The 27488-nt window shown below is 42.1% G+C and overlaps 1 protein-coding gene across 2 annotated transcripts in view; it reads right to left on the reverse strand.

Annotated features, from left to right (window-relative positions):
- PLCL2 (phospholipase C like 2) overlaps positions 1–27488 on the reverse strand; it is a 191448-nt gene that overhangs the window by 13855 nt on the left and 150105 nt on the right. For both annotated transcript variants that reach the window (XM_027086550.1, XM_027086551.1), the window contains exon 5: positions 13128–13237. In XM_027086550.1, the coding sequence (XP_026942351.1) occupies positions 13128–13237 (110 nt within the window). The remainder of the gene's footprint in view (positions 1–13127; positions 13238–27488) is intronic.

Below are 27488 nucleotides of genomic sequence, written 5' to 3' on the forward strand. Positions count from 1 at the left end.
GAATGGATAAAGAAGATGTGGTACATATATAAAATGTACTATGCTATGCAGCCATAAAAAAGAATGAAATAATGTCATTTGCAGCTCAAGCATGACTTAGAGATCATCATACTAAGTGAAGTAAGTCAGAAAGAGAAAGGCAAACACCATATGATATCATTTATATGTAGAATCTAAAATAGGACACAAATGAACTTATCTACAAAACAGAAACAGACTCACAGACATAGAGAACAGACTTGTGGTGGCTAAGGGGGAAGGGGGTAGGGGAGGGAGGGATTGGGAGTTTGGGATTAGCAGATGCAAACTATTATATACAGAATGGGTAAACAACAAGGTCCTACTGTATAGCACAGAGAATTATATTCAATATCCTGTGATAAACCATATTGGAAAAGAATATAAAAAAGAATGTGTGTGTGTATATGTATATGTATAACTGAATCACTTTGCTGTACAGCAGGAATTAACTCAACATTGTAATCAACTATTTTTCAATTACATACATAAAATTTTGAAAGGTTAATGCCTTAACAGGTGCAAAAACTATCCGGTTTAATTATTTATTTTTGGCAGAAGTCTTATGCTCCTAAAGAGAACACATCTCTAATTACTTTCAGGGTTTAATCTCTAGTTTTTCTCTGCGGGTGGAGTGACACAGTATAGGGAGCGCTTGCTTGGCAGCATTCTGGAACTCATCTTGGGTTGTAATAAGCTTCAATTAAGTCCATGATAGGACACAGGTGCTATAAAATCCAACATAATTTTGGCCTATATTAATAGTAAGATAGTTTTCAGACTTGGACAAAATCAGACCACCAAGTCTCATTCAGGGAGGGTTAGCCCACCAGGCATTCGAAGTGTGGGGGTAATCCTGGTTGTCCCATCTTACGACACTGACAAGTACTGACAAGGCACTGACAAGCCAGAGCCTTCAGAAAATGAAGGGACCCAATGAGGGAGGGACCACCTCATCCTGAATCTCGGGGGTTTGAGAGAAGATACAACAGTGCCCAAGTATTCACAGGGATGCTGAAGGAGAAGGAATAGGGTATGTCTGTGCTGCTTTGAGGGCATCAGTGTAATCAGTGGGTAGAAGTCACAGAGATGTAAGATGCTATATACTGTACAACAGAACACAATTACATGATGGTGGAGGAGGCTGGCAATCTAGTGGGAGCACAAGAAGTGGGATCTTATGACATTGTCATCCTGTAAGGACAAGCCTCACAAAGTCTCCCACACCCATTTAAGGGAAACAGCTTCATTCACAGATTCTGCCACTGCAAATATGGCCACCACAATGCCTTCTGCCCCCATCCAGGCATGCTGCAGTGTCCACTAAGAGGTGGGTCCACTTCCCCAAAGCAAAGAAGAAACCACAATGAGATGGTAGGAGGGGCACAATCACAATAAAATCATCTTACACACCTGCCAGGTGGGCGACCCACAAACTGGAAAATAATTATATCACAGAGGTTCTCTCACAGGAGTGAAAGATCTGAGCCCCACGTTAGGCTCCCCAGCCTGGGGGTCTGGCATCAGGACGAGGATCTACCAGAGCATCTGGCTCTGAAGGCCAGCAGGGTTTGATCGCAGGAGCTCCACAGGACTGGGAGAAACAGAGACTCCACTCTTGGAGGGTGCACACAAGGTCTCATGTGCACCAGGACCCAGAGGAAAAAGCAGTGTTCTCATGGGAGCTTGGACCAGACCTACATGCTGGTATTGGAGGATCTCCTGCTCAGGTCAGGGGGTGGCTGTGGCTCACTTCAGGGAAAAAGATACTGATGGTGGTACTTCTGGGGAGTACTTAATGCTGTGAGCCATTTTCTCACCAAGACCTGGCTCCACCCAACAGCCTGTAGGCTCCAGTGCTGGGACACCTCAGGCCAAACAACAGGGCGGGAACACAGCCCTACCCATCAGCAGACAGGCTGCCTAAAGTCTTCCCAAACCCACAGCTGCCCGCTAAACACACCCCTTGACACAGCCCTGCTCATCAGAGGGGCAATACCCAGCTCCACCCACCAGTGGGCAGGAACCAGCCCCTCCCACCAGGAAGCCTGCACAAGCCTCTTAGAACAGCTTCATCCACCAGTGGGCAGACAGCAGAAGCAAGAACTACAACCCTGCAGCCTGCAGAACGGAAACCGCAATCACAGAAAGTTAGATAAAATGAGACAGCAGAGGAATATGTTCCAGATGAAGGAACAAGATTAAAACCCCAGAAGAACAACTAAGTCAAGTGGAGATAGGCAACCTACCCAAAAAAGAGTTCAGAGTAATGACAGTAAAGATGATCCAAGATCTCAGAAAAAGAAAAGAGGCGAGGATCGAGAAGATACAAGAAATGTTTAACAAAGAGCTAAAGATCTAAAGAACAAACAGATGAACAATACAATAACTGAAATGAAAAATAGAAGGAATCAATAACAGAATAACTGAGGCAGAAGAATGGATAACTGAGCTGGAAGACAGAATGGTAATCACTGCTGTGGAACCGAATAAAGAAAAATCAATGAAAAGAAACGAGGACAGTCTAAGAGAACTTTATGACAACATTCACATTATGGGGATCCCAGAAGAAGAGAGAGAAAGAACCTGAGAAAATATCTGAAGAGATAACAGCTGAAAACTTCCCTAACATGGGAAAGGAAACAGACACCCAAGTCCAGGAAGTGCAGAAAATCCCAGGCAGGATAAACTCAAGGAGGAACATGCCAAGACACATAGTAATCAAACTGACTAAAAGCAACAAGGGAATTCCCAGAAGGTTATCAGCTGATTTTTCAGCAGAAACTCTGCAGGCCAGAAGGGAGTGGCACAATATATTTAAAGTGATGAATGGTAAGAACCTACAACCAAGAAAACTCTACCCAGCAAGGCTCTCATTCAGATTCAATGGAGAAATCAAAATCTTTACAGACAAGCAAAAGCTAAGAGAATTCAGCACCACCAGACCACATTTGCAAAAAATGCTACAGGAACGTCTCTAGGTAGAAAAGAAAAGCCCATAACTAGAAACAAGAAAATTATTTATAGAAAAGCTCACCAGTAAAGGCAAACATACAGTAAAGGTAGGAAATCATCCACACACAAATATCAAAACCAGCAACTGTGAGAAGAGGAGAGTACAAATGCAGGATACTGGAAATGCATTTGAAATTAAAAGACCAGCAACTTAAAACAATCTTGTTTATACATAGACTGCTATATCAAAACCTCATGGGAACTGCAAACCGAAAATCTACAATAGATACACAAAAAAGAAAAAGGAATCCGAACACAACACTAAAATTAGTCATCAAATCACAAGAGAAGAGAACAAAAGAGGACAGGCAGAAAAAAGACCTACAAAAACAAATCCAAAACAATTAACAAAATGATGATAAGAACATACATATCAATAATTACCTTAAATGTAAATGGATTAAATGCTCCAACCAAAAGACACAGACTTGCTGAATGGATACAAAAACAAGACCCGTATATATGCTGTCTACAAGAGACCCACATCAGACCTAGGGACACATACACACTGAAAGTGAGGTGATCAGAAAAGGAATTCCATGCAAATGGAAATCAAAAGAAAGCTGCAGTAGCAATATTCATATCAGACAAAAATAGACTTTAAAATAAAGACTGTTACAAGAGATAATGGAGGACACTGCATAATGATGAAGGGATCAATCCAACAAGAATATGGAAGAATTGTAAATATATATGCACCCAACGCAGAAGCACCTCAACATATAAGGCAAATGCTAACAGCCATAAAAGGAGAAATTAACAGTAACACAATAATAGTAGGGGACTTTAACAACCCACTTTCATCAGTGGACAGATCATCAGACAGAAAATCAATAAGGAAACACAGGTCTTAAATGACACATTAGACCAGATGGACTTAATTGCTATTTTTAGTGCATTATCCAAAAGTAACAGAGTATATATTCCTTTCAAGTACACATGGTACATTCTCCAGGATTGATCACATGCTGGGCCACAAAGCGAGGCTCAGTAAACTTTAAAAATTGAAATCATATCAAGCATCTTTTCCAACCACAACACTACGAGATTAGAAATCAACTACAAGAAAATGCCTGTAATAAACACAAACACATAGAGGCTAAACAATATACTATCAATACTAAACAACCAGTGGATCACTGAAGAAATCAGAGGAAATAAAAAAATACCGAGAGATAAACGAAAACGAAAGCATGATGATCCAAAACCTATGGGACGCAGCAAAATCCGTTCTAAGAGGGAACTTTATAGCCATACAATCTTACTTCAGGAAACATAATAATCTCAAATAAACAACCTAACTTTACAACTAATGCAACTAGAGAAAGAAGAACAAACAAAACCCAAAGTTAGCAGAAGGAAAGAAACCATAAAGATCAGAGCAGAAATGAATGAAATAGAGATGAAGAAATCGACAGATAAGGTCAATGAAACTAAAAGCTGATTCTTTGAAAAGATAAACAAAACTGACAAACCTTTAGCCAGATTCATGAAGAAAAAAAGCAGAAGGACTCAAATCAATAAAATTAGGAGTGAAAAAGAAGTTACAACTGACACCACAGAAATACGAAGGATCATAAGAGACTACTACACACAACTATATGACAACCACGAAGAAATGGACAAATGCTTATTATTAGCAAGGTACAATCTTCCAAGACTGAACCAGGAAGAAATAGCAAATAGAGCAGACCAATCACAAGCACTGAAATTGAAACTGTGATTTTAAAAACTCCCAACAAACAAAAGTCCAGGACCAGATGGCTTCACAGGTGAATTCTATCAAACATTTAGAGAAGAGTTAACACCTATCCTTTCAAACTATTCCAAAAAATTGCAGAGGAAGGAACACTCCCAAGCTCATGCTATAGGCCACCATCACACTGATTCCAAAACCAGACAAAGATACCACAAAAAAAAGTAAATTACAGGCCAGTATCACTGAAGAACATGGACACAAAAATCAACAAAATACTAGCAAACCGAATCCAACAATACACTAAAAGAATCATACACCATGATCAAGTGGGATTTATCCCAAGATGTGAGGATTCTTCAATATCCACAAATCAATCAGTGTGATACACCACATTAACAAATTGAAGAATAAAAACCATACGATCATCTCAATAGATGCAGAAAAAGCTTTTGACAAAATTCAATACCCATTTATGATAAAAACTCTCCAGAAAGTGGGCACAGAGAGAACCTACCTCAACATGATTAAGGCCATATATGACAAACCTACAGCTAACATCATATTTAATGGTGAAAACCTGGATGCATTTCCTCTAAGATCAGGAACAAGACAAGGATGTCCACTCTCACCACTTTTATTCAACATAGTTTTGGAAGTTCTAGCCACAGCAAGCAGAGAAGAAAAAGAAATAAAAGGAATCCAAAATGGAAAAGAAGTTAAACTATCACTATTTGCAGATGACATGATACTGTACATAGAAAATCCTAAAGATGCTACCAGAAAACTACCAGAGGTCATCAATGAATTTGGTAAAGTTGCAGGATACAAAATTAATACACAGAAATCTATTGCATTTATCTACACTAACAACAAAAGATCAGAAAGAGAAATTAAGGAAACGATCCCATTTGCTGTCACATCAAAAAGAATAAAATACCTAGGAATAAACCTATCTAAGGAGGCAAAAGACCTGTACTCTGAAAACTATAAGACACTGATGAAAGAAATCGAAGATGACACAACCAGATGGAAAGATATACCATGTTCTTGGATTGGAAGAATCAATATTGTGAAAATGACTATACAACTCAAAGCAATCTACAGATTCAATGCAATCCCTGTCAAATTACCGATGGCATTTTTCACAGAACTAGAACAAAAAAAATTTTTTTTTAATTTGTATGGAGACACAAAAGATCCCGAATAGCCAAAGCAGTCTTGAGAAAGAAAAACGGAGCTGGCAGTATCAGGCTCCCTGACATCAGACTATACTGCAAAGCTCCAGTGATCAAAACAGTATGGTACTGGCACAACAACAGAAATACAGATCAATGGAACAGGACAGAAAGTCCACAGATAAACCCATGCACTTATGGTCACCTAATCTATGATAAAGGAGGCAAGTATATACAGTGGAGAAAAGATAGTCTCTTCAATACATGGTGCTGAGAAAACTGGACAGCTACATGTGAAAGAATGAAATTAGAATATTCTTTAACACTATACACAAAAATAAACTCAAAATGGGTTAATGACCTAAATGTAAGACCAGATACTGTAAAACTCTTAGAGAAAAACATAGGCACAACACTCTTGGACATAAACTGCAGCAATATCTTTTTCGATCTGTCTTCTAGAGTAATGGAAATAAAAAGAAAAATAAACAAATGGGAACTGATTAAACTCAAAAGGTTTTGCACAGCAAAGAAAATGAAAAAAAAAAAAACCCCAAAAGACAACTATGGAATGGGAGAAAATATTTGCAAACAATGCTGACAAGGGCTTAATTTCCAAAATTTACAAGCAGCTCATGCAGCTCAATATCAAAAAACAAACAAACCAAAAAGTAACCCAATCAAAAACTGGGCAGAAGACCTAAATAGACATTTCTCCAAAGAAGACATAGAGGTGGCCAAGAGGCACATGAAAAGATGCTCAACATTTTTAATTTTTAGAGAAATGCAAATCAAAACTACAATGAGGTATCACCTCACACCAGTCAGAATGGCCATCATCAAAAAGTCTACAAACAGGGAACTTCCCTGATGGCGCACTGGTTAAGAATCCACCTGCCAATGTAGGAGACATGGATTCGAGCCCTGCTCCGGGAAGATCCCACATGCCACGGAGCAACTAAGCCCATGCACCACAACTACTCAGCCTGCATACTAGAGCCCATGAGCCACAATTACTGAGCCCACGTGCCAAAACTACTGAAGCCCATGCACCTAGAGCCTGTGCTCCACAACAAGAGAAGCCACCGCAATGAGAAGCCCACGCACCACAACGAAGAGTAGCCCCTGCTCACAACTAGAGAAAGCCCGTGTGCAGCAACAAAGACCCAACTCAGCCAAAAATAAGTAAATAAAATAAATAAATTTATTTTTTAAAAAAGTCTATAAACAATAAATGTTGGAGAGGATGTGGAGAAAAGGGAACCCTCCTACAGGGTTGGTGGGACTATAAATTGGTACAGCCACTCTGGAGAAGAGTATGGAGGTTCCTTAAGAAACTAAAAACAGAGCTACCATATGATTAAGCAATCCCACTCCTGGGCATACATCTGGAGAAAATCATGGTTCAAGAAGATACATGTACCCCAATGTTCAGGATTTTTATGAATTGCCAGCATGAATTCTGTGAGTTTTACAAGTTTATTAAACTATGTTATATCCTTTTCTTTGCGGGGTGGCTGCTTGTGTTTGTGTATTTGTGTGTGTGTGTGTGTGTGTGTGTGTGTTTGACAGTTTTACTCTTTTTGCTCATTTCATCAGGAATATGGGAAGGAAGTTCTGCAATGATTTTTTTTAATTTTTAATTTTATATTGAAGTACAGTTGATTTACAATGCTGTAGTTTCACGTGTACAGCAGTGATTCAGTTATACATATACATATATCTATTCTTTTTCAAATTATTTTCCCATTTAGGTTCTGAAAATTCTAATAGCCCACCAACCTGGAGAGATATAAACTGAGTGTCTTTCTCCTTTTACTTCTGTTTGATGGAGAAGAAGAGATGATGGGACAGGGGGTGGGAAGAAAGAGGTGAGATGGAAAAGTTAGGAATGGGGCTGACACACAACTAGAAATCTGGACACAATATATAAAGCAATGATTTTCAGATAGTGCAAGACAGGGAGCCCTGGGAGAAGGGGTATGGACACAAGGTCCAGCTCATTGCCTGGAGAGCTTCCCAAACAGAGCCCAGCAGCCCCTCTTTGGAGCTCAGGGAGGCAAAGCAGCTGCAAGGGTAGTGGTGGAGAGGGAGGGAGGGCTACAACAGCTGTAAATATACAATAGGATATTGTATCATGAGCACAAAGGGAGGGAGAGGATATCATGAGCACAAAGAAGAGAAGCAGGAAATTCAAAATAAAAACTCCACCGGACAGGATTAATGGCAGATTAGACGCTGTAGAACATACAGCAGTATTGTTTGAAGACTAGAAGACTTGAAGACTAGCATTGCTTGCAGCACTAGAAACTATTAAAAAAAAAAAAAACAGCAAAAAGGCCTAAACAAATGAACAGTGCATCTGTGACTTATGAGATAGTATCAAGCAGTACATATGTACAAATGGAGTCACAGAAGGAGAGGGGAGAAAGGGTAAAACAGAAAAAATTTAAAGACACTATGGCTGAAAATTTTCCAAGTTTGATGAAAACTGTAAATCCACATATAGAAAAACCTCAAAGAACTCTAAGCAGAAGAAACATAAAGAAAGCCACACTAAGGCCCATCAGACCCCAACAAAAAGATGCTCAAACCCCATACACTTATTAGACTTGCTAAACTGATAATAACAAATGTTGACAAGGGTGTGGGGTAACTGGAACTCTCATAACACTGCTGGGGGGAGTTCACAATGGAACAGTTCATAAAGCAGTTTGTAAAGCAGTTGGCAATTTCTTATAGAGTCTGACATACACTTACCATATGAGCAATTCCACTCATAGCTATTTACCCAAGAAAAATAAAAACATATGTTCACACGAAGACTTGAATGTGAATGTTCATTGCAGCTGTATTCTTAATAGGTAAAACCTGGAAGCAACCCAAATGTCCATCAACTAGTGAACATACAAAGTGTGGTACACCCATAGGATAGAATACTATTCATCAATTAAAAGGAATAGCTTACTGAAACATACATCAACTTGGATGAATCTCAAAAGCATTATCCTAAATGCAAGAAGCCAGGCACAAAGTTTATTACTACACGATTCCATTTATGTGACATTCTGGAATGGGTGAAACTAGAGATGGCAATCAGACCAGCGATCAGCAAGGTGGGGGAGTTTACTACAAAAGGGCACAAGGGAACTTCTAGGGATGATGCTCTATCATCACTGTGGTAGGTTGCCTGATTATATACATTTGTCCAAATTCATTGAACTGCGCAGTTAAAATTGGTGAATTTTATTTTATGTAAATTATACCTCAGTAATGCTCATCAAAAAAGAGAGAATGGTGCTATCTAATGAGTGTGAGGTCTTGAGGGCTGGCTTCTGAATTAAAGAAGCAATCAGAAGTCTGCGGGAATGAATTACACCCTCTCCCCAGTTATGCAGCAGAAACCCTAGAACAGGACATTTACAAACTCTGAGAAAGCTGGGTCCAAGTATCCGAACAAAGGCTGTCTATGACCCCAGCTGAGATTTCTCTCTTCTCCGCCATTCCCTCAGGCTACAGAAAAGCATGGGCGATTTCTTGGACTGGTGGTGAGAGCGAACCAGTTTAAATATTGAGCTTAGAGCAAGCAACATGGGAACTACAGTCTGGACCAACTGGTGATGTTTAAACATGGATAATGGAAAACTAACGATATGCCTAACTCCCCACCCAGAAATATTAAAAAGTGCTAACTCATCTTTCGTAGCAGTAGGGCAACCAACAAAGCTTATAACTGAAAGGTATAGCTTTCAAAAACCCAACAAAATGACTCCAATTAACATTTTTCATAGTCTCTTTTCTTAACCTCAGAGGGATTTTATAGGAAAGAAAAACCTCTAGGGTAAAAATTGTTCAGCAATTCATTTAGTTTCTTTATGGTTTGCTTTTTTCCTGTTAAATTAAGTGAAGTGAAACTTAGTACTTAAAAAAATTAAATAGAGAAATTATAGTAGGATTCTATCTATTGATATACCTTATTTCATAATAACTGAGACACTAGTACTTATGAGACATACATACCACTATTTTATACACCACTAAGGAAGAAAATCACTCCAATTTAACTAGGCTACAATGCAAAGATGCCATGCATTATAAGATACACACCAATATCAAAGATGTGAAAAACGAGAAAAAAGTATGACTCAGGATCAAAAACATGTATCTCCATCCATCCGTCCACATGCATAGAAAAAGGTTCCTGGAATAAGGTCACTTACATTTAATAATAATTATTTCTCAGAGAGAGGATCTGAGGTCATTTTAAAACTTATCTTTTATACATTAAAGAAGTTCTTTAAAATGAAGACATATTTACAAAAACAAATGAATGATTTTTATTCAAAGAAAAAAATGACTGGAAGTAAATATGCCAAGACGTTAACAGCGGGTCATTCTGGATGTGGAATCAGAGGTGACATTTCTCCTTCGTTCATTTCTGTATTTTAAAGCAACTCTTAAAGTTGAAAAAACTAAACAAAGCTAGCAAGGACTCATGAAAACTGGGCTGGACATCCTTGGACGAAAGGAGTTTGTGGCCGGGCGCCTGCTCTGGGGGTGACCCATCACCCCGGCTCTCACACTGCAAGTCCTTCACCCTGCGATGATTGGCCACCCTACCTCCCTTGTTGTTCACATGAGTGGGGTGATTCAGAAGGAAAGACACTTCTGATTTGACTCTAGAGTGGTGGCACTCAATTTTTTAGGGTGCCTGCGAATCCCCTGAGGAACGTGTCACACAGCCAGATTCCTGTGTCCACCCCTGAGATGCTGACCCAGGAGGTCTGTGGTGGGGCTTAGGAGACTGTGTCTTAAGCACCCGGGTGATTCTTACACCTGGCCTCACAGCTCCGGGGCTCCCTCAGCACGTCTGGAGGGAAAGTCTGGAACCTTCCCCAAGCCTCTGTGCCCCCATGAGGGCACCCGCTGCCAACTACATACCACACAGGGCCCTGGAGGGCTGGACTCCCTCCAAGCTCTGTGCAAAGAACAGGTGGTGAGGGGAACTCAAGGGACCCATTCCTTCCTGCCAGGAAAAGGCTGGGAGCTCAACTCAGACCCAAACTCATGTCTAAAACTCCACCGGCACTGATTCTTCTAAAGAAAGTTTAAACCTGAGAAATATGCAGCAATGAAAAAAGCCCTCCTCTTGCACAGAAAAGACACACAGACCTCTCCAACTCTTCCCCACTCAGCGCTTGGGTTCCACCATACTCAAACATCAGCTACAGCAACTACTACACTGGGAATTTTAAAAAGATCTATTACCCTGTTCTATACGTTTGTTTCCATATGTACGTAAGTCTGAGGTGCTAATTCTATCTCCTGGACATAATTCAAAAGAAAATAGTTTCCTCAGTGTAGCTGTTTGGTTCAATTTCATGTTTCTAAAACCTGAGCCGTTACTTTATGTCAGCTGTTTTTCATGAATATGTGCGCCAGCCTCCCATTTTCAGGGGTTCTTAGCCCAGTACTTCTCAAACTGTAATGTGCATAAGAATCCCCCGGGATCTTGTAAAAAGGCAGATTCTGACTCAGCAGGCCTGGGGCAGGGCCCGGGAGTCTGCATTGTGAACAAGCTCCCAGGTGAGGCCCAGGCTGCTGGTTCCTGGACCAGAATGGAGTAGCAAGGATAGCTGACAGATGAAAAGTTTGCTCCCTAAGTCTGTTTTGCCTATAATAAAATAAAAGTCAAACGAGCATTTGTTCCTATCACAGGGCTATAGACTACGATGCAATTTTTTCCTGAGGTTTGCAGGAAATTGGTAGTGTACAACCCCATCTCTGGTTGGGAGTGAGTCAGCAAGTTGTAAAGCCGAATTCCTCTTCAGTGTAAATTTTCCTATCTGCTGTTTACTGAACTGCAAATGATCAGAGTTAAATACTAAGCAGAAGATCCAGAGATGGAAAAAAGTACATGTGTAGGAAGGGAAGTATTTGAAGAAGTTTAGAAAATGACTTATTATAAAAATGAGTAAGGGTTTAAGATGAGAAAGTGCAAGTTGGCTAGCTTTGAAAGGGTGACTTTTCATTAAATTAAATCAGAAAACTGTTGTCAGCTGCAGGAGGGATCTTTTTTTTTTTTTGTCTAAATTGTAGTTTATTATCATCTACACGTATGTATTTCCCAAATTTTTTTTACATGAGTATATGTTACTTTGAAAATTAGGGATGCAGGATGGGTCTTTTAACTTGAAGGGGAACATAGAAATTAAAAGAGGCAGCTGTGATAATGTCTTTTGAATTCAACTGAGAAGAAAGTTTGGAGGGTGAACCGGAGAGTAATTTTACATTGAGCTGTCCAAGGCCCAGAGTGAAATCATGTTTCTGTGTTATTATTATTCAGGGTCCCAAACACTGAGATAAAGAAAAGATCAGAGAGACAAAATGCAAATAAAGTTCCAAGGCACATACATAACGTTAGTTTTAAAGTCATGTCATATTATATATACCATAGAGAAAAAGACTGGGAGAATGTACAGCAAAAGACCCTGGACGGTGGGACTATGTTTACTTTTGGTTATGCTATTTTGACATTTTCTATAATGAAAAAATATTACTTTTATAATAAAACTAATAAAAGTTAATTTTTTAAAATGGTCATGCTGAGATAGGAAGATGGAAGGAAAGGAGGGAAGGAGGGAGGGAGGGAGAGAGAGACAGACAGAAAGAAAGGAAAAGAAAGAAAGAAGGAAGCAGATAAACAAACAGATATAGATGGTTTCTCCCTTGAAGGGAAATTTTTTTCAAATAGCAATTCCTTTACATATTTCTTTTGATTATGCCCCCCACAATTCTTTCCTACTTCTTCCCTGGTATCATATTGACATTAAGGCTGTGATTATACTTTAAAGCATTGAATGAAATCTGAAGAACTAGAATCTTCAAATTCCCAGTCATTCCTCTGTAATCAATGCTTTCTATTTCACAGGTAGCAACTGGCATTTATGAACTTTACGATGCTTTAAGGACGAAATGCAGATCCTTTCCCTTCTTGGCAGAATCCACAAGGTGCCCCTGTTCTCCCTCGGAGCTGCACTGCCCAGCTACTGTGCCCGCAGCAGACTCTCCAGAGAGCAGAGTTCTCATTCGATTTTTGTGACCATGCCATAGCTTCAAGTGGCTGGTAATGTACAGTGCAGGAAACGGTACACTAACAGGAAGAAACATGCTGAACAAGGATGCAACATCACTAGCATCAGAAACAACTCGGAAAATACCTTTAAGATGGTAATATTCCAGGTAAAGCTCTCCACAGCTTTCTGCAGTTTGCGTTCCTTCAGACCTTCCTTGGTGCCTATGCTGTGCAAGTGTTCATGGAATTCCATGGCTGAAAGAAACAGAAAGACAAAGGATATTACTTCCCCACCCAACCTGTGGTAATGAGCCGGCAATATTTCTTTCTCTAGGTACAGCTGAAACGATTCCAACCTCCACTGAGATTTCATAAAGTGCCTATTTAAGAATGTAACAATGGGGGAAACACTGCAAATTCACGGCATCCGTGAGGCAGAAGGTGTCTTAGAGGTGGGTGCTCATGGACTGGAAGGGCTGCAGGGCACAGGTGATCATCCTCATTCTTACGTTAGAGATGAGATGTCTGAGGCTCAGCCAGGTTCAGAGACACTGAGGCTGTGGAGGGAGCAGCACAACAGCTGGACCAGAATCCAGGTCTTTGGAATCTCAGAGGCAGATTTCAGCTCTGCCAAGGACACGATGTTGGCAATTAGGGATGAAAAGAGTGCAAAGCAATGTATTTCCTGTCCCAGTAAAAGTCAATCTGAGGTCAGACCCCAAGCCTGCTGTAGAGGGGAGGGGATGGGGAGAATGCCCAAGAACTCTAACTCTGAATAATTTACATAAACAATGCATATTCCCCATCATCATTCAAAATAGCCTGAAGGCAGGAGTGGCGTGACAGTCCTTTTCCTGGTTTAATATCATTAAAACTCATGGGAAGTTTTCATATTCATCTGCAGTCACTTATCCCATCCCTGGCCAATGGGAACCCCGCAGGTGGGTTCCTAGGTTCTTCTGAAATCACTAATTAGTCTTTGATATGTCCCTTGCTTTCCAGCACAAGATGTTCTAGACCTACCAAGTACGTTTCTCATCACAGACATGGAACCAGGCATTTCTCCAGGGACCTCTGGACTCTTACAGTGGGGAATGGTGTTTAAAGACCACAATCTGGGGGCTAGGAGTGCACATTGTTACTGAGTTTCCACTGTTTTCTAGGCCTTTATATTGAACAGATCTCAGGTACATGGAGGTTTTTTTGTTTGTTTGTTTGTTTGGTTGTTTTTTTTTGCGGTACGCGGGCCTTTCACTGTTGTGGCCTCTCCCGTCGCGGAGCACAGGCTCCGGACACGCAGGCTCAGCGGCCATGGCTCACGGGCCCAGCCGCTCCGCGGCATGTGGGATCTTCCCGGACCGGGGCACGAACCCGTGTCCCCTGCATCGGCAGGCGGACTCTCAACCACTGCGCCACCAGGGAAGCCCGGAGTATTTTTTTTAAGGGAAGAATAAGATCTTACTCATACTTCTAATTCAAATTTAAGTATACAGGAATTTTACATATTTTAAAAAATCTTATGCTTATTTCTTTTCTCTTAGGTAGACAATCTTAATTCTTAACCACACAAACATAACCAATAGTAAGACCGCTAAATACAATTTAAACTCTGCATTTTTTTTGTCCTTAGAGTATCTCATTGAGAAGGTACAGAAAAAGTATTGTGTTCTAAGCTCTGTCAGAATAATTATTTTCTTTATGTGGGTATGTCACTTAACAAAGTATAATTCCCTTCATTTGTTTCCTTCCCCCCCCCCCATTGTGTATGTGTTGGGTGGGAAGTGATTTTGTTTTTTTGGATATAATTTGTTTTATGATTCCAAAGTCAAACTACATATCAGGGTGCATTCAGGTAAATCTTACTTTCTTCCTGGTCTCCTCGGACCCCTCCCTCCTCCTACACATTTTTCTTAGTTTTATATTTATCTTTTATTGTCTTGTTTCTCCTTGAAAATCTAAGCAAATGTGTTCATATAACCACAATCCTCCCTTTCTTGCACAAAGGTAGCATACCACGCACACTGCTCTGTACCGCGGTTTTTCTCCTCAGGTAACTACGTAGTGGAGATCACTCCCTGCCCGTGTGTCAAGCTCTTCTTCACTCTTTTTCTAACACCTACACAGGCTCCCACGTTGTGTGGATGAGCCAGCATTTATTTAACCAGTCCTCACTGATGGACATTGTCTCCAATCTTTTGCTATTACAAATAATGCTGGAGCAGCTGTAATTTTTACAAGACGTTTCCGGCGTCCTTTCGTACATTTTTACTGTTCAGTTGGGCATCCCGATTTCTAACTCCCTTTCTATGCAACATCGTTTCAGAGCAGCTATTTACGTCGTGACTGACAGTAACTTTATTCCTTAGTGTCTTTAAACAGTGACGGAGAGTTGACACAAAGGATAAATACAGTAAGCTGCCGATCTAGTCTTCCTTCTTCTCTATTTTTTCCCCTCCTCATAGGAACTATGGCCCTAATTCCTGTCATGCTATTAAGGCTTAAGAACCTCCCTGGTTTCAAAAAAGAACAGTAACTAGTAACATTCATTACATTGCCTAGGAAACTACTACACTGACCACTCTCCTTTAATTCAGCCTCTCTTTTGCCAACACCCCAACCTGGTCACTAAACCCCCTCCAGCGCACTGCTGTGTGGCCTGGCTCACATGGCGGGGGCTGCATCCCCCATATCTAGTTCTGACTTTCCTGGATGTACTTAGCTTAACAGATGGGAAAAATAGACAAAAAATAATAACCACGAGTAGGTGGCGATGATGTTCTAAAACCCAGGATTTCTGCTAGAGTAAAACACACACACACAACGTTTCCCTGATCAGGTCTGAGAGACTCCCTGGTGTGTGCTGTGATGACTCAGACCCACTTCCTAGAACACGGCCAGGTGAGGCCCCGATGGTAGGACCCCGATGGGTCTTAGGTTTTAATACGTCAGCACAATCTGGATATCAGGACCTCAATCGTTAATATTCATAATGTTTCTATTTCGGATAGTCGGGAAGCATTATGGTCTTATCAGCATCACTGAGGCTCAGCAGATGGACGTCTAGACTGGAACACGGGAAAGAGAAGAGACACAGGAGAAGAGGTGGAGCAGTGACTCTCTGTGTAACAAGAAGGTATAGAGTTGTATGGCCTCCGAGGGGCGTGGGAAGGGACATGGTTGTGACGTTATCGTGGGACCGCACCATACAGCTGCCTGACCAGAAGCGGGCTTTTTGAGACGCTTTCTTATTACAAATCTCAATACTGGCACAAAGATGTGACACAATAGTCCTGGCGGATTTGTCAACCACCCAGATGTACGCCTGGGAGCCTCTCGCCACTGGAGGCAGTTGGCTTAACTCGCCTTGCTGACCATCTGACCACTAAGGTGATGAGACAGTGACCGGAACTGCCCCGCGGGGCTTCACTCCAACCAACAGGTAAGAACCTGCAGGTAACACAAGCACGGAACAGCCGAAGGTGGGAATGCCGAGCTCAAACAAATATCTGTCCTAGATTTTAAGAAAGCAGCTTTCAGAAAGTTCAGAAGAACACAGGGCCAGAGGCTGCCTTGAGAAGGACTGAGGACTCAGGGAAGAAACACAGTCAAGATGATAAAAAATGATACCGATTAGGATGAAATGGAGAAACTCTTTTTTTTTTTTGGTCACACCGCGCAGCTTGCAGGATCTTAGTTCCCTGACCAGGGATGGAACCCACAACCTTGGCAGTGAAAGTGCGGAGTTCTAACCACTGGACGGCCAGGGAAGTCCCATGATGAAATGCAGAAACATTTAAGGAAACAAGTATAGCTGTCTAAAAACCTCATATTCTACATGTCTATGAAAAAGTGAGACAATTCCTCCCATCCTCCCCCTCTTAAAGTATCTATAGCCCAATAAAAGTCCACAGGCAAGTGAAAAGTGTATTATTAATGAAGCTCTTTAAAAATGGGCACAAAGAGGGGCTTCCCTGGTGGCGCGGTGGTTGGGAGTCCGCCTGCCGATGCAGGGGACGCGGGTTCGTGCCCTGGTTCGGGAGGATCCCACATGCCGCGGAGCGGTTGGGCCTGTGGGCCATGGCCGCTGGGCCTGCGCGTCCGGGGCCTGTGCTCTGCAATGGGAGAGGCCACGACAGTGAGAGGCCCGCATACCGCAAAAAAAAAAAAAAAAAAAATGGGCACGAAAAGGTGATTAGTTGAAAAATGGTAAAGTTACGTTAAAAATATAAAACCCCACATTTAAAAAAGTGGTCAAGACCATCAGTCCCGTTACCATTTATTTCATTGTCTGGTTTGCTACATAACACACCTGTTTCTTTAAAAAGATTTTCATATTATTAACTTATAGACTAATCTTTGCAAACATTCCGCCAATCCACTTATATGTAGCATATGTTGATTTTATTTTTTAAGGAAATAAAAGGATTCTCAACTTGATCTATACAGCATGACTGTACTTTTCACTGCTCCCCTGTGATATGCAAAGTCCAGGCCAAAGACATGATCAAGGGAAACAAAAGACAACTCACCGGGCACTTTACACCTACTATAGAGGAAACTTGGAAAGAGGCTATAGAACTTTCCCGAGGAAATGGTAAAGAAAAACTTGAATATTGGTTTGTCTGAGCCCAGTGGCCTAAGGTTTCCCAACTATCATGCATTATTTCTAAACAAGAATCCCAGCCCTTAATATGAGCTCTTGGTTCCATGTCCTGGCTATTGTAAATAGAGCTGCAATGGACATTTTGGTATATGACTCTTTTTGAATTAAGGTTTTCTCAGGGTATATGCCCAGTAGTGGGATTGCTGGGTCATATGGTAGTTCTATCTTTAGTTTTTTAAGGAACCTCCATACTGTTCTGCATAGTGGCTGTATCAATTCACATTCCCACCAGCAGTGCAAGAGTGTTCCCTTCTCTCCACACCCTCTCCAACATTTATTGTTTCTAGATTTTTTGATGATGGCCATTCTGACTGGTGTGAGATGATATCTCATTGTAGTTTTGATTTGCATTTCTCTAATGATTAATGATGTTGAGCATTCTTTCATGTGTTTGATGAATGGATAAAGAAGATGTGGCACATACATACAATGGAATATTACTCAGCCATAAAAAGAAATGAAATTGAGTTATTCGTAGTGAGGTGGATGGACCTAGAGTCTGTTATACAGAGTGAAGTAAGTCAGAAAGAGAAAAACAAATACTGTATGCTAACACATATATATGGAATCTAAGAAAAAAAAATGTCATGAAGAACCTAGGGGCAAGACGGGAATAAAGACACAGTCCTACTAGAGAACGGACTTGAGGATATGGGGAGGGGGAAGGGTAAGCTGGGACAAAGTGAGAGAGAGGCATGGACATATATACACTACCAGACGTAAGGTAGATAGCTAGTGGGAAGCAGCCACATAGCATAGGGAGATCAGCTCGGTGCTGTGTGACCACCTACAGGGGTGGGATAGGGTGGGAGGGAGGGAGACGCAAGAGGGAAGAGATATGGGAACATATGTATATGTATAACTGATTCACTTTGTTATAAAGCAGAAACTAACACACCATTGTAAAGCAATTATACTCCAATAAAGATGTTAAAAAAAATATATGAGCTCTTGGGATGGTTGTGTGTATCCAATAATTACACTGTGAGGTAGAACAGTGCAGGGGTATCAGACAGGCACTGACCCTGTTCTAAGGGAATACAAGGGGAGAGAGAATGAGATCATGTCATGGAACTGGGTCTGCCCAAATATAACAAAGAAATCTGATTATATGTCAAGATGCGAACTGCATTATTCCCTTGATATTAAATTACCAGGAAATCTATTCTAACATGTCACAGGAGGTCTTCACACCAACGGTGCATATAAGGAACCTGTCTGGGTTAGATGTTAAGTAACGTTCTCCCAATTTCCCAAATTATTTTCAGCGAAGAAACATTAGTCCAGTGAAAACATCCTTATCTTATTAAGAAACTTAGAAGCAGCATCTCTTCTCCGCCTGTAAGTCAAACCATCTGTCTGAAGAGCAGAGTTTTAAAGTAGATGGTGAAAATCAGAGAACTAAAAACTTGAAGACTAAGTTACCACCTTCCTTCCCCTGCCCCCACGAAGACGCTAAGTTGTTTTCATTTTAAAATTTCTTGTTCTTTAGTTACAGTTTGAAGGTGGTGGGGTTAGGAGCCAGAGAAGAGACAGACAGACAGACATGGGCAAGACAGTCACGATTCTACTTTTTTTTTTCTTTAAATGACTGGCCCAGCTCACATATACAAATATCTATTTCTAAATTATTCTATCTCGAACAAGATTATTTTTTAATGTTTTCTAGTTTCACCTTTTTTAAAAAAGGACTCCAATATGAAACAATCGGGAATATTTACTTGAGGAGATAAACCTGAACTATTATCTCAGATTTCTTTAACAAGTGGATTTTTCACAATAGTTCTCTATTTCTGTAATCAGTAGTCAATATTCATAACACTGAGATGCAAAAGGTCTCATCATTTTGGATAATGAAAGTAATTTCTGATGCTTGAAGTAATAACACTAATTGGTCAGCCAATAACATGTATTGATCAAACTCCCATGTACAGGGCATTTGACCATCTGCTGTGTTGAGTCTCATTAAGACCCATTACTTACACATGCTGAACACTGTAAAAAGCTACAGACTTCTAGAAGCATGGGGAGAAAGCCAGGGTAAGGGGACTAGTGCTTATATTATCTGCTCACTGACAACCATTTCAGAAAGAAATCTTTATAACTTTGTTCTGGAATACAATGGCTGAGTGTACAGGCCTTAGAGTAGCAAATAGGGCAACAGCATTACAACGATGTGAGAACATGTACAATTTCTGCTTTTTTTAATCGATGCCAAAATAAACTGTAGGTGCAGTAGCAAATTAGGATTTTTGTATGAGGACTCATACTATGAAAGGGAGATTCTGTAGGCATGCAAGGACTATGTATTACAAAGTGAAACTTCACAGAATAGATTACAAACAACTGGTAATGTAAAGATTAATCTTAAGAAATAAATAACCAATCAGAAAAGCTGAAATTTCAGAAAACTTGAGGACAACCATTCTGTGTTTTCTCCTTAGTGAGTAGAGAGAAGATGAGAATAAACACCTCCTCTGAGAGAGCTGACTGCCCTTGTCCCTATTATAAAACTGTAAACAGTTATGTTGAAAATTTACATAACAAGGAAGAAAGGGAGCTCTTATCATTTCCTGCCCGAGTGTGCTCAGTGGAGTGACAAGAATGCTGAACTCTGATTAAAGAAAGGTGATCTGGGGGTGCCTGTCCCCCACAGACGGGGCCCAGGAGCAGCCAGCACGGCTCAGCTGCGGCCTCGGGGTGCAGGCTGGGCCTCAGAACGCCTGCACCTCCTATTAATTTGCTCAGGAATAAGACCTGGTCGCTCGTGGTGACGGACCTCTGGGCAGCTTTGGGAGGTTAGTTCTGCTTCCCGCCTTCTTACTAACTACACTATCGATTCCACAGACAGGCAAGCATCCCTTTGTACTTACACAAAGTAACTATCTGATTTTTGGCATGTCCCTTGCTTACCAGTTACCAATGTGTCTTTTGCCTGCCTCTCTACGTTGCTGATACTTTAGGGTGACAGGCCCTGCACTTTGGGACGGGGACCATCCGTCTACACAGGTGCAGTGCCTAGAAGCCGCCCTCACAGGCAGGCTTGTAATAATGCTGTTAAGTGGAGCCTTTACAGTTCTTAAAAGGATAAGAAGATGCAGGAAAACCACCCAAACCAGCTCCTCCTGAGCTGGTAAAAGGGCGGACACTGCAGTTGTCAGACCACGTCGGTAAGTGAGGCAAGAGATACCAGCTAATTCTGGCCAAAGAAATTAACATCTTCGTTAAGTTTTAGAACACTTCACTTGAAAACCAATACTAACTAGGTAAACAGTCTTTTGAAAAACATGAGGTGATACAGTTTCACAGTGCTACATCATTTAACAGTCAAAATATATGGTGTGGGACTTCCCTGGTGGCGCAGTGGTTGGGAGTCCGCCTGCCGATGCAGGGGATGCGGGTTTGTGCCCCGGTCCGGGAAGATCCCACATGCCGCAGAGCGGCTGGGCCCATGAGCCATGGCCGCTGAGCCTGCGCGTCCGGAGGCTGTGCTTCGCAATGGGAGAGGCCACAGCAGTGAGAGGCCCGCGTACCACAAAAAAAAAAAAAATATATATATATATATATATATATATATATATATATATATATGGTGTGTTCAAAAGCATGAAAGTTTGAAGGCTGTGGGCATATTACACAAATTCAATGACATGCTTGGAAACATGAACTAAAACTTGGGGGAAAAGTCTAGAAAGCAGCAAATATCTCAAGCACAGCCCTGGCTGGGCCTGCTGGGTCTGCTCTTCTGTCAAGCGGATTGTCTTTGCGCCTTGGCTGCTCTGTGCCAAAGACCCTACAATTAGGTTCCTCCGACTCCGTGACCCCAAGTTTGTGTTTCTAGAAAAGAGCTGTGGGTTATTTTTCTTCTGGAATGTTAACCAGAAGAATGTATACCATTTTCTTCTGCAATGCTCAAATTCCTTTCTGGTAATGAACTTGAGAACCAGGGAAATAAACAGTAGGTCATCAAACAGCAGAGGAAGGGCAAATGGAAAGGCCATAGTCAGTGATTCCTGCGAGAGTGTAGTTCATTCTGCTCTAAAGGGAACAGAGGCACAGGCCACACAAACAAAACACAAGGCCAGGCCCTGGGCCCACGATGGACCTTTCCACTTATAGCCACAGGGTTAAATTTTAAAAACTGGTATGGCCACACAAAAGTATATTATTTGATTTTTATGTAAAGAACAATGTTTTAGAAATTTATTGCTTCTTTCCATGTCATCTCTCAAAAATTTAAACAGCTCAGATTTTTTATAGAGGGAGGTGCTTGTTTCACATAATTTTCCAATTATTGTTTCAAAACACTGTAACTTAAGTATTTTAAAGGGTTTGTTTTTGAGGGGCTTAAAGCTTAACGACAAAAGATGGAATGTAGTGCTGACAGATTATCATGTTTTAAAAAAATTAATAAAGAAGTGTAAAGATGATACGTAATTACATTAGCTAAGAACATTAGTGCAACTGCATATAATGGAATGTAGTAAAGAGAAATTTCCAGTCCTATAAAGTTTCCCGCCTCCCATCACAGATAAACCTAGATGAAAACCAAACAGCCATAAAAATAAAATAAAAATTTTAAAATACATGATACGTACAATACTAAGATATGAAGAAGAGGCTTTGCCTTGAAGGGAAGGGGGGCTCAGTCAGAAACATGGCAGCATTTCCTCTTTGATGGAAACAAACGGCATTTATTCATGCCAAACATGAAGCAGATGACCTTTCAAACATTCTGGATGGGATTTCCTATACCAATCTAAATGATCTGAATCGAAAATGTACCATGTAGCACACGGCTCAAAATTTTCAGAAGCAAGTATAATTTTAAAAAATACTCCATAAGAGACATATTGATCTTAAATTTATATACCTAAAGATTACTTTTTCAAAAGCAAATTTACTTAGCTATCCTAAAAAACGCTTTTATCACAAACATACCCAGTGCAAAAGTATTTCTATGTGTGTTGAAAATAGAAACCAAAATCATAGGGTAGAATATTTCAAATGGTGACAAAAGAAATATATATTTATAATTTTAATTTATTTCAGATTTCCCAAGTTAGGTACAGTGAGCTATTTCCTGGAAGATGGAATTCCATTTAACACAAGTCTACCTGGGATCTCACTCAAGAGGTCAATTTGTCAAGTTTTACAAGTACCTCAAAATAATATGGTCTCATGTCCCAACATCAAAGTCCCTTGAGAACAAAATATGGATCATTTTTTCCAACGAATGTATATATAGAACGTGTTAAAATATACAGGCTTTGTAAACTATACGCTCTGCCCCCCAAACCCCAGGGGTCTGAAGTTCCGGTGTGCCTTCAGCACGTGGGCACTGACGCCATAATCTCCATGGAGACGCAGAAATGCCTCATGACGTTTCATATAGTTCCAGTTGGTAGTCTCTCTCTCTAGGCCTTCTTCCCAAACAATCTTGGCATTAGCAAAAGCCGAATTATTTTCAGATGGATTTTGAGCTGTTTAATCCCATTCCATTTATCTATCTGAGGTGCAATAGATAAACCAGGTCTCTTAAATATACCCTTAAAACCCAGAAGGATGCCACACCCACAGCATTATGCTTCGTGAATGGACTGCGCAAGGGGGGCGTGCCTTCCTCCGCCAGCGCTCCACCTGGGGAATCCGGGTGAGACGGAGGGGCATCCCTCGCGTCCTCTGTGGAATCCAGTGACCATGCCACCCTTCTAAACACGGGCCACGGGACTCACCTGGGCTGGGATCAGACGAGGAACAAACAGCAGACCCTCCTCACTCCACTGGGTTGAGAAACAAAACGGCCTCTTCACCCCAATTATACTTAAAGATGAGCTTTTCACACGGAGGACACGTGTGTCTGGATGGCCCTCGGAAGTCAGTCCTTTCCCCTCTACCAGTTGGGCACGATCACCCAAACACACGAGGCCCTCGGGACGCAACCCTGTCCACCTCTCCCTTTCTTTTTATGCCTCTTATTTTAATTTTTGAACAGATAATATAGTCGCACGGCTCAACATTTAAAAAGTATAGACTGGTATACGGAGAACGACCTTTCCCTCCCCATCACCCAGCCTCCTTGGCCCCTCCCACTGGGCAACCGCGGTTACCCCCTCCCTGAGAGAGCGGTGCCCTCAGCAACTCTCAAGGCTCTAGCCTCCTGCCTCACCTTTTAAAACACATGAGCAGGGACTTCCCTGGTGGCACAGAGGTTAAGAATCTGCCTGCCAAGGAAGGGGATATGGGTTCGAGCCCTGGTCCGGGAAGATCCCACATGCTGCGGAGCAACTAAGCCCGTGCGCCACAACTACTGAGCCTGCGCTCTAGAGCCCACGCTCTGCAATTAGAGAAGCCACTGCAATGAGAAGCCAGTGCACCGCAACGAAGAGTAGCCCCAGCTCACCGCAACTAGAGAAAGCCAGCGCATAGCAACAAAGACCCAACACAGCCAAAGATAAATAATAAATTAATTAAAAAAAAAACACATGAGCAAATAGCACACACTGTTTGCCTTGCCTTTTTAAACTATGTACATATACATACACACACACACACATATACATATGTTGTTTCATCTTTATGTGTATATAAGATCTTCCTTATATAGGTATATATATGTAGTCTGTGTGTCTGTGCAGGTGAATATATACACATACATATTTCTTTATTCTTTTTGAAGGGGTAGCATAATGTCCCATCATATGGATCTATCGTAACATATTTGACAAGGACCCTCCTATTAAACACTTAGATGTAACATCTAGGCTGTTCTCAGTGTTATAAAGAAAACTCTATACACATGTATTTCCCCAAATATGTGATCAAATCTTTAGAATAAACTCTAAAAAAAAAAGGAATTACTGGTTCAAAGTGTACATGATTCGTAATTCCAAAATTTACTGCCATGTGGCCTTCCCTAGGTGTGGACCCAATTTATACCCCCTAACACATAATGTGACAGTTCCCAGTTTCCCCTATATGCCCACCCATCAGTCATGATCTGTGTGTGACGGAACTCTGGGGTCTTTGATATGAACGTTTGGATCTGATGCGTGAAAAGTGGCATCTCCTTGAAACACCTCATTCTCCAGGAGATCACGGCAACCTCCTCCTACCCGTCTGGCTGCACCCTAACCTCCGGGGTCACTCTCCTGTGTCTCCCCAACGTCCAAACGGTGGAAGCCCAGGGCTCCGTCTTCTCTATTCATTGTCACTGCTTAGAAGAGCTCGGTCTCCAAGCTTGAAAGACTTCTTTCGTGCCCATGGCTTCCAAATTCATTGCCTCCAGTCTGGACCTCTCTCTGAACTTTAGACTTGGAAGTCAACCAGGCAGACCAAACTTAACACATCTACATCCAAACCTCTGATTTTCCATCTCAAACCCTCTCCCCACAGTCCTCTCCATCTTGGTAAAGAGAACCCAACCAAGAATCCTGCAGTCCTGCCCTCTTTCCTCCTGCCCCACGTCCAATCCGTGAATAAATCCCGATAGCCGTCACCACCGCCCAGATCCCCCCAGATCAAGCCGTTCAGGGGCCTGGATGGTTGCAAAACCTCCTGGGTGGTCCTCCAGCACCTGCTTTCGTCCCCACCCCTTACCCCCTGCTTATCGGATGCAGCCACTCTTCTGCTCAGACCCTCAGGAAGAGCTTCCATCTCTGTGAGAGGAGAGCTGGCGTCCTCGCAACAGCCTGGCCCGTTGTCACCTGGCTCCTGCCCTCCCAGCCCCTTGCTCCCAACACTGTAGCCAGGTGGCCCGTCTTCCTGAAATAATCTCCTTCCGGATATCTGATAAGCTTGCTCTCTGCCTCCAATCATGCCTGCACAGATGTCACCGGTTCCCTGAGGTCCTGGCTAAGCACTTTATTCAAAAGAGCCGCTGCCCACCCCTGCCCCCGCCCTGTCCCCCTCTCTGCCTCACTGATTCCAAAAAACTCACCACTGTCGGACACAGTGAGCGTTGTATTTACTTGCTTTTTTATTTTCTGTCTCCCATGACTCGACTTCAGCTTTGAGAAGGCCAGAGTTTAGACTCTGCATTCATAACTGTCCCTCTACCTGTAGCAGGTTTGCATCGTTTATGGGTGAGTCTGGACAACCTTTCATTTTAGAGTCTTTTGAATTTCCCTTGTTGTGAACTGTGTTCATATTCTTTGCAAAGAATACAAACATGAGGGTTGTTGGCCTTTTTCAGACTGATTTTAGGAGTTCCTTGTGTTATTAGGGATATTAGCCTTTCCTAATACGTATTGCTAACATTTTTTTCTTAGTTTCTCGTTGTTGTTGCAGCTTTGCTTCTGATCCTTTTTGGCACACAGAATTCTTTGCACGCAGTCTAATCCATCAGAGGGCTGTGTGTGTGTCTGTGTATGTGTGTGTGTGTGTGTGTGTGTGTGTGTGTGTGTGTGTGTGTGTGTGTGTGTTTGAATGTTTTGCTGCAGCTTCTGGGTCTGTGCTATCTCCGGTCTGTGCCGCGGCCACTGCTGGCCTGCGCCTGGCTGTCCCTGCGGGGGCTCCTCTCCCGCCTGGAATTCCCGCCCCACCAGTCTTGCTCCCAAACCACTTTCCTGACTCAACTGCAGCTCCAAAACTCTGGTTCCGTGCTGACCCGATGGGTCAGTCACGGGCTGTGCTGCCCTCTCACCAGAGGACCAAGTCCCCTGTGCAGTGAGGATTCCGCTTGCGCCTCTCCTGCGCTCGGCCTGGAGCCCTGGGGCGGGGAAGTGAGGTCCCCAGCCTCCCTCAGACTGAGAGTAGGACCCTGATAAACGTCTGTGAAGAAACAAATGGACGAATAACCGTAGCATTCCACGTTCAATTCAATTCCACCAGTATTTACTGAGTGCCAGCTTTGGCAAGGCGCTGCTCTTGGCGTCGGTGGGAGATGATGTGAATTACAAAGCTCCCTGCTCTCAGGGAGTTTACATTCTAGTTGGAAGGAGACACACAATAACCCAGGGACGTAAGCAAATGATACTGTGGTTGGAAGGTAATGACTGCTATAGGAAAAAAAAAAAAAAAGTAGAGCAGGGCAGGAGCTCAGATGTGCCGGCTTGTTTTTAAGGTTTGAAGTTGAAGTAAAACATTCAGGTCTGAATTATTAATACAAACTCGTAATCATATCCTGGGATTGCCTAGATTTCCTCCCAACCCTTTCTTCGTTAAAGAACTCATCCATAGCACAGGGAACTCTACTCAATGTTCTGTGGTGACCTAAACGGGAAGGAAATCCAAAAAAAGAGGGGATGTATGTATACGTATAGCTGCTTCACTTTGCTGCACAGCAGAAAGTAATACAACATCGTAAAGCAACTATACTCCAATAAAAATTAATTAAAAAAAAAAAAACAAGAACTCACCCATTCAAATAACTCCTCCGTTTGGATGATACTAATTCTATCTGTAGACGCCACTCCACCCCAAGTTTTACTGCAGTTGCTTCAACGATGTGCTAGCTATTTCCATTTGACCCTCTGCTATGGTCTGTTTTGTGTCCCCCTGCCCGACCCCAATCTATATGTTGCAACCCTCATTCCCAAAGGGATGGTGTTAGGAGGTGCAGCCTTTGGGAGGTGCTTAGGTCAGGAGTATGGAGCCCTCATGAATGGGATTAGTGCTCTTTTAAAGCTCTACCCCTTCCACCATGTGAGGACCCTGCAAGGAAGTACCAGCCCCGAACCAGGAAACGGGCCCTCACCTCGCGATCCTGGACGCCCCAGCCTCCTGAGCTGTGAGAGCTAAGTCTCTGTAGTTTTAAGCCCTCTGGTCTGTGATACTTTGTTATAGCAGCCCGACTGGACCAGGACAGCCACCCTACATGATCCCAGGCCCAGCACGCCTGAA

This window comes from Aethalodelphis obliquidens, unplaced genomic scaffold (assembly GCF_003676395.1).
Source record: "Aethalodelphis obliquidens isolate GAN/ISIS:26980383/991018 unplaced genomic scaffold, ASM367639v1 scaffold56, whole genome shotgun sequence".
In the NCBI taxonomy this organism is placed as follows: domain Eukaryota; kingdom Metazoa; phylum Chordata; class Mammalia; order Artiodactyla; family Delphinidae; genus Aethalodelphis; species Aethalodelphis obliquidens.